This window comes from Micrasema longulum, unplaced genomic scaffold (assembly GCF_059751315.1).
Source record: "Micrasema longulum isolate JH-2025_06_02 unplaced genomic scaffold, ASM5975131v1 h1tg002420l, whole genome shotgun sequence".
Taxonomy (NCBI): domain Eukaryota; kingdom Metazoa; phylum Arthropoda; class Insecta; order Trichoptera; family Brachycentridae; genus Micrasema; species Micrasema longulum.
This window is the reverse complement of record NW_028279567.1, coordinates 162,049-181,939: the sequence shown is the minus strand read 5'-3', so window position 1 is coordinate 181,939 and position 19,891 is coordinate 162,049. Positions and strand designations below refer to the sequence as shown.

At 33.2% G+C, this 19,891-nt stretch overlaps 1 protein-coding gene across 2 annotated transcripts; it reads left to right on the top strand.

Moving 5' to 3' along the window:
* Window positions 1–9,994: 9,994 nt before the first annotated feature.
* Window positions 9,995–19,650, top strand: LOC148272246 (uncharacterized). Of its 2 annotated transcripts, XM_088240309.1 has the most exons (3): window positions 9,995–10,024; window positions 10,866–11,380; window positions 19,028–19,650. In XM_088240309.1, the coding sequence occupies exons 1-3, from the start codon at window positions 10,013–10,015 to the stop codon at window positions 19,449–19,451; spliced, it is 951 nt and encodes a 316-aa protein (XP_088096435.1). In that variant the 5' UTR covers window positions 9,995–10,012; the 3' UTR covers window positions 19,452–19,650. The 2 variants fall into 2 exon arrangements, with proteins under 2 accessions (XP_088096435.1, XP_088096434.1); XM_088240308.1 differs by lacking the exons at window positions 9,995–10,024; window positions 10,866–11,380 and adding an exon at window positions 16,612–16,637 and having other exon boundaries at window positions 18,852–19,650.
* The last annotated feature ends 241 nt before the right edge of the window (window positions 19,651–19,891 follow it).

The following is a 19,891-nucleotide window of genomic DNA, read 5'->3' as shown; positions in this document are numbered from 1 at the left end:
CTATACATGGACAACTGTATGAAAGAGATAGAATTACCACCCGTGTAACGAAAAAACGACTTGATTTATTGGGTCCACGTGTAGTATTTAGTGAACATGATTAAAATAAAAAAGGAATCAATTCATTAGTTACGTAAACCTTGACGAAGAAGCTTGTTTGCTTTGAAACTGGTGGGTGTAAAATAAAAAATAGTGGTTAAAAACAGAGTTGTTTCATTTATTTTATTATATTTTTTACAATCGAAAGTTGATTTGCAATTTGATAGGTTATGATTTAATCTCAGGCAATTGACGCATAGTTTTTAATTATTTAACGACATTCCAACGCTCTTTTGTGGGTTTTTCCTTAAAACGTTTGCTTGAATAGACAACATGATTTTTCGAGCATAAAGGACAAATTTGTGTATTTTTTAAAGAAGGTTAATAAAGATTTTGGTTTGTAAAACAACGTCTTCTTGTTGATGACGTCAGGAGACCGATCTCTAAAAAGACGCGATCTCTCCAAAGCCTGACATATTTCTACTATAAACTGTTGTAATGTTGAATAATCTGGAAAATCTACCCGCTTACTGGGGGTTTCAAATGCTTCGTAGGAACTTTTATCGAGTTAAGTCGTTTGCATCGAGTTGTGGTCCTGTGGCTAGTGTCTCGGACTCACAGACCAAAGATCCGTGGTTCGAATCTCACTATTAAAAAACTCGTTGAAAATGGCCGTCAAAATGAAATATTTGGGTAAATCATAAGGTAATAAAGCACATGGCATAACAATGAATGTAAACATTGATGGTAAAATTATTGAAAGGGTTGATGAAATGAAATACTTAGGAATTATTCTTGACTCCAGATTAAATTTAACATCACACTTTGAATATATACATAAGAAAATTTCAAAAAAGATTTTCTTCCTAGGAAGAATTCGAAAAAAAATAAATAAAAAGAGTGCAGAACTTATATACAAAACAATAATTGCCCCTCATTGGAACTATTGCTCTACTATATTATATTTAGCTAACGAGGGAGACATAAACAAGTTTGAAATACTACAAAATAGAGCAATGAGAATTATACTGAAAAAAAGCAAATATAATAGTGTTGAAAAAATGAGAAAACAATTGAACTGGATAGGAATAAAGAAAAGACTATTGTATAATGTATTTGTTTTTATATATAAAGTGTTTAATAATCTCATGCCAAAGTATTTTATAAGTGAAATTATATTAAATAGAAATGTACATAAATATAGGACAAGAAATAGAAATAGGATAAGACTACCACTTAAGAAAAAAACAAAATCACAAAATAGCTTAATGTATAAAGGGTTAAAACTGTATGATGAGATGCCTGAAAGTATGAAGAATGAAAGAAAACTTACGGATTTTAAAAAAAAATGTTATGTTTATTGTAATAATGTAGTTATGTAAGAAATATTTAATAAGTATTTGTTATAATTGTAAATATATTAGTTAATATACAATGTAATATTAACTAACTTGAGTAAATAAATAAAATAAAATAAATAAGAACGCAAATATTTTCAAAAGTCAAGAGTGTGAAAAAAAAATCAAATCCCAATCATATGCAGAGAGTGCTAGTCCTTTAAAAATATAAATGTTTTGCAGAAAAAAGTCCAGAACTTTTTTCAAGGCCTAAGGAGAATGAGTAGTATTTATTTATTGTATAAAATTTATTTCCACCATATAAAGGCAACATAATATCGTTTATTATCATATCGTGCTACTGAAGTGTCCAAAGCGTCCGGATAATTATTTGAGAATGCTCAAATAATGTTTACAGACTCTCCTGGGCCCCGATTACAAGGGGAAGTTGATCTTTATCTTCAATTTTAACAACAAAGTAAAATTAAGTTTTCTGTATGAAAAGCAGAAAATGCATGCATTTTTTTTAAAACATGTTAAATTATATGTTACCGATGAAATTTACTTTAAATATTCAAGCAAATAGAATTTATTACATTAAATACACGACTAGTTTCGGGTAATCAGTATTACCCATCCTCGGGTGTAAATATAAACTAAACTAAAATACATACACAGATTAATATTAGGTACTGATAGTGTTGGGTGGAAGGGGAAAGGTAATGTGAGGTGGAGGGGATGGGGTTTTCCTAATTATCGGAAATATTGAAAGCAGGGGTGACGAATTTTGGAATATAATATTATTAATTAAAGTTTTTTCTGAATTTAAATTTTTTTGAATTTCAATATTTTCTAAGTTGTTCATTGTGATTCCTTTATTTATAACCGAATGTAAGAGTTTAATTTTATGTGAATGAAACGAATGATTTGTATCCATAATATGGTTTGCGAATTCAGAAAAACTATTACTAGAAAGCCCACGGCGGTGTTACGTGTGGAGATTGTAACAGCAAATATATAGGCCAAACTGCGAGAAATTTAAAAATTAGAATTAACAAATGTCTTTCCACAAAGTAAATGCTGAAACAATAAATAATACAAATATATTCATTTTCGTACACAATTAACGGCTTTTCTTTATGAACAGTCGAAGATAACTCTGGTAACTTTTCATTGTAATCGAAGCCTTGATAGAGACTTATCTACATTTTATCTTCTAACCTTCAATAAAAGTATGGAGCACTAAAGTACATTGAAGTGCAAGTGAACATTAAACTGTATCATCACGTGTGTTAAGATTATATTATTATATCGAAAGTAATGCTGATATTAATAAATAGTAAAACTGTAACGCAATTTATAAAATCAAATAGTATCTCATGTTAGTTAGGTAAAATAATTTGTATTTAACCTGCTAGTATAATTTATTGTAAACACTTTCATAACATTAACAGAATTTAATGAAGCTAGCCAATAAAAAACAAATTAAAAAATAAACCTTTTTCTATTTTATTTTTGCATATTGTATTCACATATAATTTATAAACATTATCTAAACATAACTTATTGTGATTAGTTTATCAATGTCGTATGTATTGTTTGGGAGACATAATAAATAAAATATAAATAAATAGAGACGATATTAAAGATTGGAATTTTCCTATGTTTTATACGTTGTTCCTCTTGTGAACTAAATTTAAAAACAGATCACAAAACACAGGAAACTCTTTTATTTCACCTGTAAATTGAGGCCATTTAATTCATGGCAATTTTTCATGAATGCTATTAAATCTGAAAACGTGTTCAAATTATTTGGCTAAAGAGAAAAAGTTTGACGTTTTTAGTTTATTTATTTATTTATTTATTGTGGATAACTTATATAGCGCCATTTTCATAATAAAATACCTCAAGGGCGCTTTACATGGTGATTCTATTGTTGAGTTAATTTAATTGAAGCTTTTAAATTTGTAATTTAATTAAAATAATTTATTTTGTTGTCACGTGCTACGGATTTATTCAAATGATTTAGAGAACAAGTGGGTTTTAAGTTTTTTCCGAAACATCACTTCACTTTCACAGCCTCGCACCTCTGCTGGGAGAGCATTCCATGCCATAGGGCCTGCGACCGCAAATGCGCGCTCACCAAATTTAGGGCGCTGTTTGCGTAGAGGTATAATAACTTTTCCTCTCGCCGTAGACGTAGCTTATCTAAGCGTGAGACGCCTGTCAGCTAGTTCATCTGGAATGCATAGTTCCCTTAGATATTCCGGAGCCGAGTTGTGCAGTGACTTATACATAAGCCAACAGAGTTTGTATTCGACCCTTTGTGGAAAACGTAGCCAGTGTAGTTCCCGAAGTAGTGGAGTGATATGACTGAACTTAGAGATTCCGAAAATAAGTCTCCCTGCGGCATTCAATACAGATTGTAGGCGAGTCATTTTGTTCATTGGTAGACCTGCATAGATACCATTATAATAATCGACTCTAGACACTACAAACGCATTTATTAATTGACGGGCGGCATCAACCGGCAAATTTTTGCGTATGCATTTAATTTGTCTCAGCTGGTAGAAGCATGAACTTATCGTTCTATTAATTTGAGCGTCAAGAGATAGGTCAGAATTGAGTAAAACTCCCAGTAGTTTAACGGTGGGTAAAACGGCACTCCCTACATTGGGTAGAGCCGTATCCTAGATCAAATTCTGTCGTCTGGCTGAAGCCACCCACAGTTGTTCAGTTTATTCAGTTATCTCTACTTCTGTCTGATATTATTTTTAATTAATTTAGTATTTTACTGTCATAATATATAATTTTAATGTTAATTATATGTTTTCAATACATTTTAAGTAATGGCAACATTCTGGTGTGATTATTTTGAGACCGACCGACAGTCCAAAATGTCATTTGCAAAAAAAATCTTGTTTTTAACTAGCAATAAGTAGACGCGTTATATTATGAGCATTTTGTGTTACAGAGGGCGAATTTTTGTATTTTACTTTTTGATATCAAAGGTTAAAGGTGTTTTAATAATTTTAAAGATTATTTTTTATTTGAAAAAAATAGTATTTAGTGGTCGAAAAAGTAACATTACTCCAAAAAAAGTGACAGTGATTAAGACATTATTGAATATATGTGAATACACTCAACAGGATAAAGCCAAAAAGATACACGTTTTGCAAAAAAACTGTCAGCAGGATAAAAATCCCTATAAAAAGCGGAAAATTATGGGTGTCATCGCGCGGGTAATTAGTGGTGGAAGAGAAAAATCACCTTTAGAAGCCAAAAAAAATATAATAAAATGGTGTTGATGAATCGCGAAGCCACATCTAAGGTGCCTTGTGACCAGCTTAAAGATATTGGTATTCAGGTATCACCAGTTACAGTCAGGAGAAGGCTATTCGAAAGTAGTCTGAAAGGATGTCGTCCAAGAGAGAAACACAAGATTACTCTAGCAATGGCAAAGAAAACTACAATTGGCTTAAAGATTTAAGAATTACAATAGAAAACTAGAAAAACTTTCAATACCTACATCTAATTGTAATAAATAATCAACTCTTATATCGAGTATGCCCAAAAGGATAAAATTGTTAATAAATAATAAATGAATGCATACGAAGTATAAATAGTTTAACACACATTGATTTGTGCCTTTTTTCTAATAATAAATTCTTAAAAACAGAATTTTTCGTTCAGAACACGTCTGTAGACGTCCGCATCAAGGACAAAAACCGAGGAATATTTTCTGGATCGCTAATTGCAATGCATCGTGATGGTCGGGCTGTGGTCCTGTGGCTAGTATCTCGGACTCACGGATCAAAGGTTCGTGGTTCGAATCCCACTCTACCCCAACTTGATTCCCATTTTCTAATAGTGAGTTATTTACAACTCGTTGGAAATGGCCTATTTATTTACTACTAAATATGAAATATTTGAGTAAATAATAAGTACGCAAATATTTATTTAAAAAAAATCCGTCTGCATCTTAAATACGTAGTTTCTCCTGATAGTGTATACGCTTACACTCATTTTGATCAATTAAAATTTAACAAAAGAAAAATGATTTCAATATAAATAGTTTGAATACACGATAACGGAGTTTTTTGTTATTCGATAAAGTATCGAATAACAGAACGTACTTATTCAAACCGTATTCGAAATGCTATTGCTAGAACGTTCGTCGCATGGCGGGCCGCTAGTATTGACTATATTAAAAGTGGGTAGTTTTAAATGTTGATGCAAATAAATAATTTATCGAAAGGCACATGAAGATTTGACGTTAACGAATGTTTTGATGAATTTAATGATGATTATAATACGTTTCAAAATGTAAATGAACAATGTTTTTATGACACGATGAGAATTCAATTAACCAACATAGAATTATTTTCTTCGACGACGCGACGTCTCGCGAAAAAGCAATATGCCCGAATATATTATTATTTATTCGCGAGATGGACCAAATTATTTCCATTCTTTCTTCGACTTGTCGCGCCGGTGAACAAGGGCTGCATGTTCCCGAAACGTGTTCAAAGAACATTGGTGTATGTTTCTTAGGTTTTCGATATACGTTATAACAAGTGTGTCAATCCAGGAATTAAATAAAAGGGATAAAGACTTACATTTTTCTTCCTTCGGCACTTGTTCCCGGATAGCACTCGATCGTTTTATTAGCACTTCGCGTTATTTGAATTGATCCGGGCACGTTATCTTAAATCGATTTTAAAAGTACTTTTTTTCGTGTTGTTCGTTGCGATCTTACATGACGTACTGTGGTTTCTTGACTAGCCGCTAGGGAAGGAAGTGACGTCAGGGACTTCAGAAATCAAAACAAGGAAAGGGATCTCATGTGTAGGATGGTTTGAAACTTGAATCAAAATATACACGAACCCGAAACAAGTGTTTAAAAAAATTTAACCGACATTCGAGACATTTTTGAAAAACGGATTCTTACACAGAATGCATCACCGCCGGTAAGTAGCGTAGAGTTTGACATTTGCAAAAAGAGTTCTTTATTTGAAAAAATATTTTTCCATGTTTTGGAATCCAACCACAAACAAAAGTACCAAGGTACCTACCTACCTACCTTTGTAATTAAATCAAATATATGAATATTAAAAATGTTTAGTTTTGAAATTTAATCAAATACATGTACTTAGGTACCTACATATCAATGAAAAGTATTTTTCCTTTAATCCGGAAAGTTTTCGCACGTTTTTACGATACAGTCATTTTTATTTTATTATTATTTATTTATTGACGGACTTATTTGGTCCATTCTAACAATTGTATGCACATTTTAAATACAGGTACAAATAAAATACAACGAAATAAATTTAAAGCTAAGACAAAAAAAATAAAATTACTACCTCAAGACAAGATCTGATCTATCTTAGTTCTTTCTTTTCTTTTGGTTTCAAATTAAATGTCAAGGTCACGTCAAAACACGGCTGACGATTAAAGAATTACTAAATTTGCGTTGGACATGGGTTGAGTGCCATAATTTTAGAGGGCTCAGGGTAAATCGCGCTGTGAATTTTCTTAATTAACATATATTCCTATATTTTCTCCATGGATTATTGGTACTAGAGTAGCGATTTTTGCACGATTTTGATTTGAGCACGATGAGGCTTCTTAGCCAATCACACGTGGAGATAAAACGAAAAAACAAACCCTTATTACGAATATATAAATAGCTTTAAAAAGTCCAAAATAAATAACGTGTGTAATTAATTACGAAAAAAATGTTTGTTCAACTAGCTAATAGCAAGCAAGCTAACGTTTGGGCAGAACAACGTCTGTTGGGTCCACTTGTAATAAATAAAAAATTACTATGGTGGATTGTAGTATGTTTGGTTGCAGCAGTAGGAGCGTCAAAGGTGTTAAAGGAGTCAGTTTTCACAGGTTCCGAATATTTTTCCATGATTTAAATTGATTTTTGGAATTTATTATTCCAATACGTGTATTATGTTGCTTAAAAACTTTCTTTATATCAACATATTTACTTCGGATACTATTTTTTCTCAATTTAGTGGATAAATTTGTGAATCAAAGTATGTTGACTGTTGAAAATGACAGTTGATTATAGGCAATATGTCAGGGCCGCACTAGGCATCCATATAAAGTTTGAGTTTTTATCGAGTAGAGGTCGATTAAAATTTTACTCTTAAAAAGCAACGTCAACCTTAAAATCGTATCTTAAATGACGTGTCCAAATTTCAGGCCGCTACATTTCGGGAATGTGACGGACAAACAAACAAACTCAACACAGGACTTTGGTTCAATGGAGTTGGAGTTAAAGTTTCAATAAATTTAACATAAATTTATAGTGAATTAAATGAATAAATAAATAGAAAAATAAACACAAACACGTATTTTTAGTTTTTTAAAATACGAGTAAATAAAGGCGAATTCTGCAATGATAAGTACACAAGTACACATTCAAAAGTAATTAAAATGCAAATTAATATCCATTTGGCAATTCTCGACCTGAGTACGGCCCATTGTTTTGCTGCGAACAGTAGCTAACTTAATACCCAATAGTCATAGAATGGTTTTCCTACGTTTGGGCTCCTCTCTAGGTTACGCATTATTACTCTGAGATTTCACAAATCAAAATATCCAAATATATAACACTTAAATTTAAATCAAAAGATCAAAATATATAACACTTAATATAACACTTGGAAAATAAAGGTCCGAAACAAGATAGATAAATCAAATAATTAAAAAAAAAAAAAATATTAAAAAAATATCGTAGCAAAATAATTGAAATAAATCAATATAAAACTCACCATCACATTAGTCAGAATTGAAAAAAAAAAAAAACTAGGCAGGAGAGGAAGAAAAAAAAAAAAAAAAATAGAAGTGACATACCCATATCAGATCCAATGAAGATATTGTAACCATAAGGAATAGTTCCGAGATGTTTTCAAAATAAACTAAAAAATAATGAGTTTTTTCATAACTATGCAACAAGAGGATCTAAAAATATAGGACTGGAAAAGAAATCAAAAGCAATGTCCCAGAACTGCCTTATGTACAAGGGAATACAACTATTTGAGGAAATGCCAAAAAGCATAAAAAATGAAATAAACGTAAATATATTTAAAATTAAATGTAAAAAGTATATATGTGAAAAATATTAGGTAGTATATAGTGTAAATAGTGAATATAATTAATGAAAATGTACATATAAAACAGTTAATATTATAAATTAGGATATTAAGTGTATAATAGTGATAAATAATGTTAGAATAAGTATAGATGTAAATATTGTGTTGTAAATATATATTAGACTCTGTTACATAGAACTAAATAAATAAATAAATAAATAAGTATCCACATAGGCCAAACTGCAAGAAATTTAAAAATTAAAATGAATGGAAACCGTCAAGCCCTTACAACTAATATCTTCTCGGAATTCATCAATCACATATAGAATCAAACCATTCTTTCTATGTATATAAAATATAAAATATAACAAGTAAAGGCCAAATAATGAAAAAAAAATCTAGAAATACAAACAAATTTAAATTCAGAAAAAAAAATTGTATGTAAAAATCCCTTAACATTACTAAATTATTCCGGAAACATAAAATTTCCCCTTCTTTATCGGCTCCTCCTTCCCCTGTCAGAAACTAGATTTTTCATATCTGTATATTTATATTAAGTTTATAATTACATCTGTAGATGGAAGGATCTGTACTTTCCAAAACTAGAAGTGCTTCAAAATAAACTCACGTGGTCTCAAAACAATGTAAACATATAACAACAGAGATGATTTTAGAGAAGGTAATATAGAAGTCTCGGTATCTACAGGGCTTATGAACTGTCACTGGCTGGTTTAAATGGCCACTTTACACTGTGTAACATTCACCATTCTGCCCATATTTGAATATCTACATTAGCTAAATTCTTTCATCTGTTGATGTTTGTGAAGTAAAAGAGCTGAAACCTTTGTTTATGCGGGTGAAATTCATCTAATTTAATTATTTCACCAACATACTAGGCAACGTCTGAAAGATTTATTTTTTCAATTTCTATGTTTCTTCACGGACCTGGTGGATTTTTTAAATAATGTGTTTAATTTAATACATTTAAAATGAAAGCTAGTTTACTAATGTCTTAATCAAAATAACGTCTTTAGATTTTTTAAAATACGTTAGCTCGTTAATTAATTGACATGAATTTTGGGTAGTCATCATAAAACTGAATACGTTTATTTAAACAAATAATTTTAAAACTTAAGAATTATAATTCGTAAATACATTACCAAAAAAGTAAATAACTGCAATGAATTTATTGAAAATAATATGCGTTGAATTCCGCTGATCAATTCAAACCTGTTTTCCAACAAAAAAACTCTGTCCGTATGCATTTCCTTTCAAGCGTTTTACTAACTGTCAACGTAAAAAAAATCATACGTATTATGTATGTGTTTTTTCTCTCAATTTCTGAATGCGACCAACATACTTTTTATATGATTTTTTAATTGAGGAACTACATTAAACAATTATTTTTAATGTCTCCAGCCTACCCCCTCCCATAGTAAGCGTTGAGAAGCAGGTTGTTTTTAGTATAAAATCTGTGTCCTGCCTCTAGGAGATCAGAAGCAGTTTTCAATCAGAAAAGGCATCATGAACTCACTGGTGAGTTATTGTTTATTTATTTTATCAGTATTTTAAATAAAAGTACTAAATATATTGTTAGTCTCGTAGTGAGGTGGTTAGCTGGTTGGCCACCTCGCCCCAGATCACGGATTGAATCTCATAACATTGTTTTAAATAGCTAACATTACAGAGGCACGAATATAAATAACCAGATACTGTTTTCATCCATCGATTGATTCGTGATACGATCGTGATTCAAATTAATTTGTATACCATTCGAGAGTTATGAACAAAGTACCTACACGTAGATTTTAAATTTAAAATTTCATTATCTTCATCATTAGTGGCTTAATTCCATTGTAGCCTCTCCCAGAAAATGTCTCCATTCTTCCCTGCACCCTGTGGCTCTTCTTCTGTTCATTAGACCGATTGCTCTAATGTCACTTTTCTCATCATCCAGCCATCTTAATTTTGGTCTGCCGTTTCTTCGTCTGGCTTCCTAAGTGGTATAAAAGATTTTACTAGGGGTACGATTATAATTCGTTCTGTGGACATGGCCCACCTTTAACATCCTTATTTTAATGAATTGTATGATGGGTTTGCCTAACAGTGGCTAATTATTTATGGTTAAACCGCAACATTCACAATTAGTTTTGGTTCACTGTGTAAAATATCTTCCTTAACAGAGCAATTAATAATTCCCTTTTCGCATCTAATGATGCATATATCTTTTGGTCATAACCCAGCATACGGCACTTTATACAATGAGCGGTCAGGGGACAGTTTTCTAAATAGTGGTCTTAGTTGTAAGGTCTAATGTAAGGTCTAAAATACAAAAAATTAACATCAAAATGGATCAAACAATATTTTTTTACTGTAGGTATTCGCAACCCTCTTGTGCGCGGGAGTCGCCTCCGCCCACTACATCGGTGGACACGAGGATGGACAATGGAGGGGAGAAGGTCTGGCCGAGAGCCAGGACCATGGACAGTACGACCATGGATACGGAGTAGCTTCCCACTACGCTGGCGCCCACTACGGTGGGGCCCTCCACGGTGGAGCCCACTACGCCGGAGCTTACCACCATGGAGCCGCTCCCCTGGGACATGACGGAAACGTGATCGATACCCCCGAGGTCGCCCACGCTAAACTCGCCCACCACGCCGCTTTCTCCAACGCCGCCCATGGCGCCCATGGAAACGGAGTCTACGGAATCCACGGTCTCGGAGTCCCCGCCGTCCATGGCCTTTACGCTCATGGAATCCACGGTCATGGAATCCACGCCCATGGAGCCGCCCCCCTGGGACATGACGGCAACGTGATCGACACCCCCGAGGTCGCCCACGCTAAAGTCGCCCACCACGCCGCTTACTCCAACGCCGCCCATGGCGCCCATGGATCCGCTCACGTGTATGGCCTCCCTGCCGTTTATGGCGTTCACGGTGTCCACGCTCATGGCATCCACGGAGTCCATCATTATTAATTTACTGATCTTCTAAATTCGAGGTTGCTGGTTGTAAATAAAATAGTATAGTTTATTTATATTGTACAACAAAAAATCTTCTTTCCAATCTTCTTAGCCTTTATAAAAATTTGTATATTTATGTATATATTTTTATTTATTTATCTTTATGCATTTCTTTTCTGAATCAAATAAAATAATATTTTTCTTAAAAAAGCAATGAGTTTTATTTAACTGTTGTGTCTTTATCGAAGATTATGAAAATTAGAAAAACACTTAAATACAAACAAAAAAAACAAACCATCAAGCCGTTTTCCCAATAGGAGTAGGTAGAAAAAATAGAATGCCATACCACTCTGTCTCATTGGCGAGCCGTGATTTTTTCGATAGGTTATCTAAAAATTATGATCATTAATTTATACCTACATATAAGTACATAATATGTAAGCAAAAATTATAAATGACTTTTTTTCTGTGGTTCTGCGAAAATCAACTCAAACGACAATTATTATTAACCATGCGATAAACGTAGCTTTACTCTATACTATTTTGATACAATACTTATACAAAAGTTTATTAAACAACTAGCTGACCCGACAGACGTTATCCCGCCCGAACGTTGGCTTGCCTTGGAAAAATACTTTTTATTGAAAAGTAAGTACCTAGGTACTTATTTGTGATTAAATTCCAAAACTAAAAATTGTTAGTATTCAAATATTAAATTAAAGTAGGTACTTGTTTATGGTTGAATTCCAAAAAAATATATATTTATATATTTTTTCTAATATGGCATTCTTTTTGCAAACGTCAAAATACGGTCTTCTCACAAACAGAGGGGTGTACTTATGTTAGAACACGATTTTTAAAAATGTGTTGAATTTAATTTAATTTTTGTATTACTAAAAATCCAGTAAAAAGAAATAAATGGGCAGAAATTATAAGGAATTTAAATAAATAATCTGATTGAGATCCACAAAAAAACAAATGCTCTTTGTAAACATTCAAAAACAAACTTTTTTTACACATAAAAAAACAAAATCTTTCCATTTTTTTTAATGCATTCTCCTCGGATGCAACCTTGGTAGATCGATGAATAAAACGTTTGTGAACCTTACTTCTTTTTTACACAATAGGCTGAATATTTTCACATCTACGAACACGCACAGCGCAAAGATCTATATTTCTCTGAAAACCGCACGTAAATCGGTTAAGCCGTTTGGGAGAAGTTCAGTGACATCACACGTACAGAGAAATTATATATATAAAGATACCACAATGACATTCAGCAGATATTTTCATTGTGATGTATTTTTTTCTTCTATTTTTTTCATTCTCAACTTTCGAATGCAACCTTGATAGATCGATGAATAAAACATTTATGCTTTTTACATATTTTTTACGCAATAAGCTAAAGGTTTTCAAATCTACAAACACGCACAGCGCAAAGATCTATATTTCTCCGAAAACCGCACGTAAGTCGGTTAAGCCGTTTAGGAGCAGTTCAGTGACATCACACGTACAGAGTATAACAATATATTTAAAGATACAACAATGGCATTCAGCAGATATTTTGAATGTGATTTATTTTTTTATTCCAGTAAAATGGCTACATAGTGCTGAGCCAATTCTACCATATAAACATAAACATAAAACAAAATTTTATGTTTGCAGCACTTATAATGGTCTTAGCATATCCCACCATGGCACGAACAACGGTGAATGGATTCACCCTGCAGTGGCTTGGAAAAGCGTATTATTAGAGCTTTTCAGGCGTTCCCATAGGCTCCAGGCTCTTTGGCGAAGTAGGGCAGCGAAGGTGTTGTACCGTCCAGCTGTAAATATTTCGGAGGCACTGCAATACCTAGGCAGCCCGAATAATTGCCTGTATGAATTATTATACGTGACCCTTAATTTAATCCATTCTGCTTACGTATAATTGTTTCATAGTTCCGCTGTATACATGGACGTTAAATACGTAAATATGGTTTTCTTCACTTCGTTACTGCACTGAAAAAAGCATCTTGCTAGCATAGAGGCCTTGATATTGATGGTTTTTCTCTGTCTCTCTATTTCCTGATCATCTTTACAATCGTCAGTCAGTATGTGCCCTAGATACTTGACGTTTGCAGTTACCGTTAAATTGTTGTCCAGGAATACAGGTGGTGATGGGTGCACGAATTCAGAAAATGACCTCTTGTGTTTAAAGTGCTCAGTGTTGATTTAAATGTCAACACCGAGCACTGACCGATTCCTTCTTCTTACTAGTTTCCAAACAGAAAGTCTTCAACTCATATTTGTAATCTGCAAGCTTGTTTAAGTACTAAAAAACGCGACTAGGTTAAAGACCTAAAATATAGTGTACTTTTTTGTATGGAGAAATAAGCTGAGGTAATCGGCTAGTTTAATTATTCTCTGAGACGGGCTGGGCGCTGGGTGTAGTTTATAAATATATTTTTTTGCAGTAAACAAATTTATAATGAACTAGCGGACCCGACAGACGTTGTCCTGCCTGAAAGTTAGCTTGCCTGCTATTAACTTAGGAAAAGACTTTTCATTGATAAGTAGGTACCTAGGTACTTGTTTGTGATTAAATTCCAAAACTTATAACGGTTAGTATTCAAATATTGAATTTAAGTAGGGACCTAGGTACTTGTTTATGGTTGAATTCCCAAACATAAAATAAATATTTTTTCAAATATGGCATTCTTTTTGCAAACGTCAAACTCCGGTCTTCTCACCAACAGAGGGGTGTACTTACGTAGAAATACGATTTTCAAAAATGTATTAAATTTAATATTAATTTAGTATTCCAAAAATCATAATATTTTATGTAAACCGAAACACAAAAATAATAATGTATACGTACATATCTAATCTGTACTAAATGGAATAATTTATATATAAAAAAAACAAACAAAATCAACCAACACGTAGTTTTTTCGTAAGGGTAAGCAGAGAGGATAGAACGCCACATCACTCTTTCTCTGCATACAGATCTTGCTTTCTGTTCATTCATACATCTTCATATTTATTTTAACATAAACGGCATAAATTGCCTTTAACATATATTGTACATAAATATGGAAAAAATACATATTTAAATACATGACAAAAAATTATAAAATTGCATTAGTATAACGATAGTAACAAGTAGGTAAATACACATAAGCAACCAAAAATTATAACGAAATAAATATGAAAAAACAAAAAAAATGAAAAACATTTTCAACATAAAGAAAAGTTTAAGAATAATATTACGAGAGAAAAAAAGAAATCAGACTCGTTCTATAATTATCAAGTCCAGAACCAAATATATCAGCCTTGTCCTCATACTGATTGCCATATCTGTGGAGCCTAGGGATGGGCGAGTGCATGTGATAGTTGGTCCTAGAGCTTGCAGAACAATAAGGAGATCTGTGGCGGGTACGTCGACCAGGTACACGGAAACACACCAACTCCAGCAAATCAGGAATGAAGAGGAAGCGAGGAAGAGATTATTTTGACTTTAAACATATCCCTCTTCACGTATTTGTTGGATTTGGTCATAGCATGTCTTCGTCGGTCTTCCTCTATTTCTGCATCCATCAATATTGGTATTGTAAATAGTTTTAGCCGTTCTTTTGCTGTCCGTTCGCTCTACGTGTCCAAACCGACGCAGAGCTCCTTTCTTGATTTTGTTGTTAATGCTTGTCTTAGCCTAACATAATGTACGGATCTCAATATTTGTGCATCGTATTTCAAAGAGATCCTATTTTGACATCATTCGATTTTGTTCATTTAATCTATTTACTAGTATGAATTCAAATCTTGCAATAGCAAAGCATTGCCGGGTTCAGCTCGTTAATTCTAAATATCTATTATAGAAAGGAGTACGGAGCGTTAACCTGGTGATACATTCTTAATAAAATTAGTTATTTATATTACTGTTCAAAAAGTATCCGACTTTTATTCATAAAAACAACATTTATTGATTCAATGACACAAATCCCCTTCAAAGTAGTCCTTTTGAGCTGCTACTTCTCCCAACGATTCTGCCACTGCCGGAAGAAACGCTGGAAAGACTCTTTTGGTATGGCGCGCAGGTGGTTCGTCGTAATGTTCATGATGTCTTCCCCGGTCTAAAATATGGTCCCTTTCAAAGGCATTTTCAGCTGGTAAAAAAGCCATCATCAGTGATCACTGTGTTGAGAAAGTTGCGATCATTAATCACAGCATTCAGCATGTCCTGTGCAATTCCCATACGAAGTTGCTTCAGCTCAATTGTCAGCAACTTTGGCACAAATTTTGCTGATACCCTTCTGAGGACCAAATCATCAGTTAAAATGGAATGAATGGATCCAACACTAATGCTCACTTCATCAGCAAGTTCTTTGATCGTTATTCGGCGATCCTAGATGACCAGGGTCCTTACTTGATCAATGACAACATCAGTTTTGAAAGTTGAGAGCCTACCGGATTGTACTTCACTCTCCACTGATGAGCGGCCATCTTTGAAGCGGTTATACCACTCTTTTATCTGTGTGGTGCCCATTGCTTCGTCCCCAAACACATTTTTTATTTTGCTGGTAGTTTCCACTTGAGAATCCCCAAGCTTTAAACAAAATTTGATGCAGTAACGTTGTTAGATTTTTTCTGTTCTTTGTTAAAACTAAAATCCGACGACAATATCGTACACGTGCTCACTTTTCAACGACGTGGCAGCGACTGAGTGGCGCTGTGGTCGTGAAAAAAAATTGAGCATGCGCACTAGGTATACCTACAAACGCTCATCTAAATACTTTTTTAACAGACATCGTAGGTACTTCATGTAAAAACCCCTCGGGTGTTAAATAATGAATTTTTTGTTGATTTTGGCAAGACTCAAACTCGGAAACTCAAACACGTTAACCACAACACCGCGAAGGCAAACATTGTTATCCATTCAATTTGTTTGAGCATGCACATACATAAATATATACTTGTATACAGTTGACTTGCAAAAAACGACGCAAGTATCAGATTTAATTGACTCAATTATTTTATAAGACACGTTGTATACTTTTTTATAATCAGGAAATTATTCGATTAAAATGTCCATTCTATCCCCTCTATAGAAAGCTTTTAGTTGACTGATTTAGTATAAAACCTATGTCCTGGCTCTAAGAGATCAGAAGCAGTTTTCAATTCAGAAAAGGCATCATGAACTCACTGGTAAGTTATTGTTTATTGATCTAATCACTATTTTAAATAATGGCGTTAATTGTGTTGTGCGTGCAATTGTAAGTTTTGAATAAAAGTGTTAATTAAATAGGCGTGGTAGCTATCATGATTGTGGTCTCAGGATCCATTATATAATATTGTATTGAATCTTTAAAACGACAAAATCACTTTGAAATATTTTGCAAGTTTGAAATATTTTACTAATACTTGATTCAATATTGTGAACGTACACATTCTGTTTAAAGTTTTTGATTAAAGTTACAGTTTTATTTAGATTACACACAATGATAAATCATTACAAAGAAAAGGAAAAAAAATTGTTGATTGAATCGGCGTTCACTTCGTAACACTTCATTATAAATTATAATGAAAATAAACCTCTGTTATTAGTCTAAAAAAATATTCGATACTTCTTTTGGCCCTCAACCAGAGCTGCAAGTTTTCGAAAAAGTAATTTTTTTGCGCTAAACCGCCTGTCATTTTGTATTTAAGTAAGAAAATCTGTCCAATAAAATTTCATAATGTGCATTATAAAGCCTGACTAAATAAGCATCAAAGGGCGTGAGTTGCACTTCATTTTGTAATTAATGGGTAGCATTGTTTTAATGAGCCATTGTTTTTACTGCCAACAAACATATCAGTCTTGATTTCTTTGATAACAAGTTGTCTTCTTTCAAACGATCACTGAATCAAATTCAAATTCATTATAAACACCTCTCTCCCGCTTCCACTCCCACAAAGTCTACTATATGACTCAAATCATAAAATCGGTCACTGGTTATTCTAAATAAGTAGAATTAAGTATCAATTGTCTTTTATATCTACATATAAGGACAACAAAACTAGATATAAAAAAAAAATATGGAGTCTTTATTTCATAAAATACACACATTATTATAATATTAATACATTATAAAAAGAAAACAAAGTATTAAAACATATTTTGTCCCGATAAACTATTGAATAATATGATGTAATAACTTATATTTACATATAAGTTATTAATTTTAAAAAATACTTGGTTTAATTAATAACTTATATGTAAATATAAGTTATTACATCATTACAATGGAATTCCATCAAGAATTGTCAATATTTTTTTTAATGAAATTTTGAATAATAGTTTGTCATCGGGTGCTCAGACATTAGTTTTAATTAATAATCAAATAAAAGAGTACAGACATAATACTGTATACGTATAAAATAATAAACATACGTTTATATTATTTTGTTTTTGATGCTTTGAAAAATATTATTAAGAAGATAGAAAAAAAAACTTAACAAAACCAGATAAAATTGTTTAATTTTTTTTTTTAAGTAAGAAAATTGAGAAAAATAATACAATCAAAATTAAAGAATAGCCATTTACTTGAATATATTTAAAGCAAAGTAAAAAATGTATGTATAAATATAAATAGTGTGTGCTCATATATGTAATCAAAACAAGATAAAAAATAAAACAAAGTTTTGTGATTGACAAATTACAACGGAATGGAGAATACCTTAAATAAGGGAATATGGAAGTCTAGGCATTTACAGGGCTTATGACCTGTCATTGGCTGGTTTAAGTGGTCACTTTACGCACTATGTAACATTCACTATTCTACCCATATTTGAACATCTACATTCCTTCAATTCTTTCATCATTTGATGATTGTGAAGTCAAAGAGCTGAAATCTTTATTTATTCGAGTCAGATTCATCTAAATTAATTATTTCACCTACACACTAGGCTACGCATGAAAAATTTTTTTTTTTAAATTTCTATACTTTTTCATGGACCAGGTGGATTTATCAACAATATTTTGAGTTTCTCCGAATTTTTGTAGACAAGGACTGGGTTCAACTCCGTCTTTGTAGACAAGGACGTTGTAGACGTTTTTGTAGACACGGACTAGGTTCAACTCCTTTTGTCTACGAACATTTGGACAAACTCAAAAATTGTAAAGTTTTGTGATTTAATTAAGGTATTTGCTACCACAGCGTAATTACCAATTTTGTCTAATTTTGAATTTTGGGTAAAAGGGAAAAAAATATTTTTCTATAAGCTAAATTGGAAAAAAAGCTAATTTTATGGAAAAAAAGAATAAGACGCTATTGATAGCACGTACCAGTAAAGTGCTCTAAAAACACGTAAACGCAGATGTTTAAAAAAACGTATGAAATGAGCACGAAATGATTTAAAGGAGTTCTTTTGTTATTGCAGGTATTCGCAACCCTCTTGTGCGCGGGAGTCGCCTCCGCCCACTACATCGGTGGACACGAGGATGGACAATGGAGGGGAGAAGGTCTGGCCGAGAGCCAGGACCATGGACAGTACGACCATGGATACGGAGTAGCTTCCCACTACGCTGGCGCCCACTACGGTGGGGCCCTCCACGGCGGAGCCCACTACGCCGGAGCTTACCACCACGGAGCCGCCCCCCTGGGACATGACGGAAACGTGATCGACACCCCCGAGGTCGCCCACGCTAAACTCGCCCACCACGCCGCTTTCTCCAACGCCGCCCATGGCGCCCATGGAAACGGAGTCTACGGAATCCACGGTCTCGGAGTCCCCGCCGTCCATGGCCTTTACGCCCATGGAATCCACGGTCATGGAATCCACGCCCATGGAGCCGCCCCCCTGGGACATGACGGAAACGTGATCGACACCCCCGAGGTCGCCCACGCTAAAGTCGCCCACCACGCCGCTTACTCCAACGCCGCCCATGGCGCCCATGGATCCGCTCACGGTTATGGCCTCCCCGCCTACGGCGTTCACGGTGTCCACGCTCACGGAATCCATGGAGTCCATCATTATTAATTCGACCCCCATAAATTTGATCTTAGACATAAAAGTAGTAAGGTTATATTACTGTGTTCATAAAAATAGTTAAAAAATACGCATTCATTTGATCCTTATTTATGTTATTGTATATTTAAAATATTTTTTTATGTACATTTTACAGTATTGTTCATTTTTGTGTAAATACATTCATTAACATTTTTTCAGAAAACGAATAAAATCGTTGCATAAAGAACACCAAATATGTTTTATTTGATAAATTTCTGTAGCATTTAATGGCCGCGATTATGAACAGCTATCTTTATCGGTATAAACTAATATCGATATTTATATGCTAAAGTGTGTATAATTGTATAAAAATTGGAAGTATTTTTGTCGGTTATCGGTAAATAAACGTGTTTAGAAAAAAAAGTAAAAATAGTTTTTTTTTCGTACAGAAAACTTAATTTTACTTTGTA

What these genes read in the sequence shown, in the direction of transcription:
- LOC148272246 (XM_088240309.1), top strand. An exon ending in AACGCCGCCCATGGCGCCCA is followed by an intron (nt 11,381 to 19,027) that starts TGGATCCGCTCA and finishes GGCCCTCCACGG; the next exon opens with CGGAGCCCACTACGCCGGAG.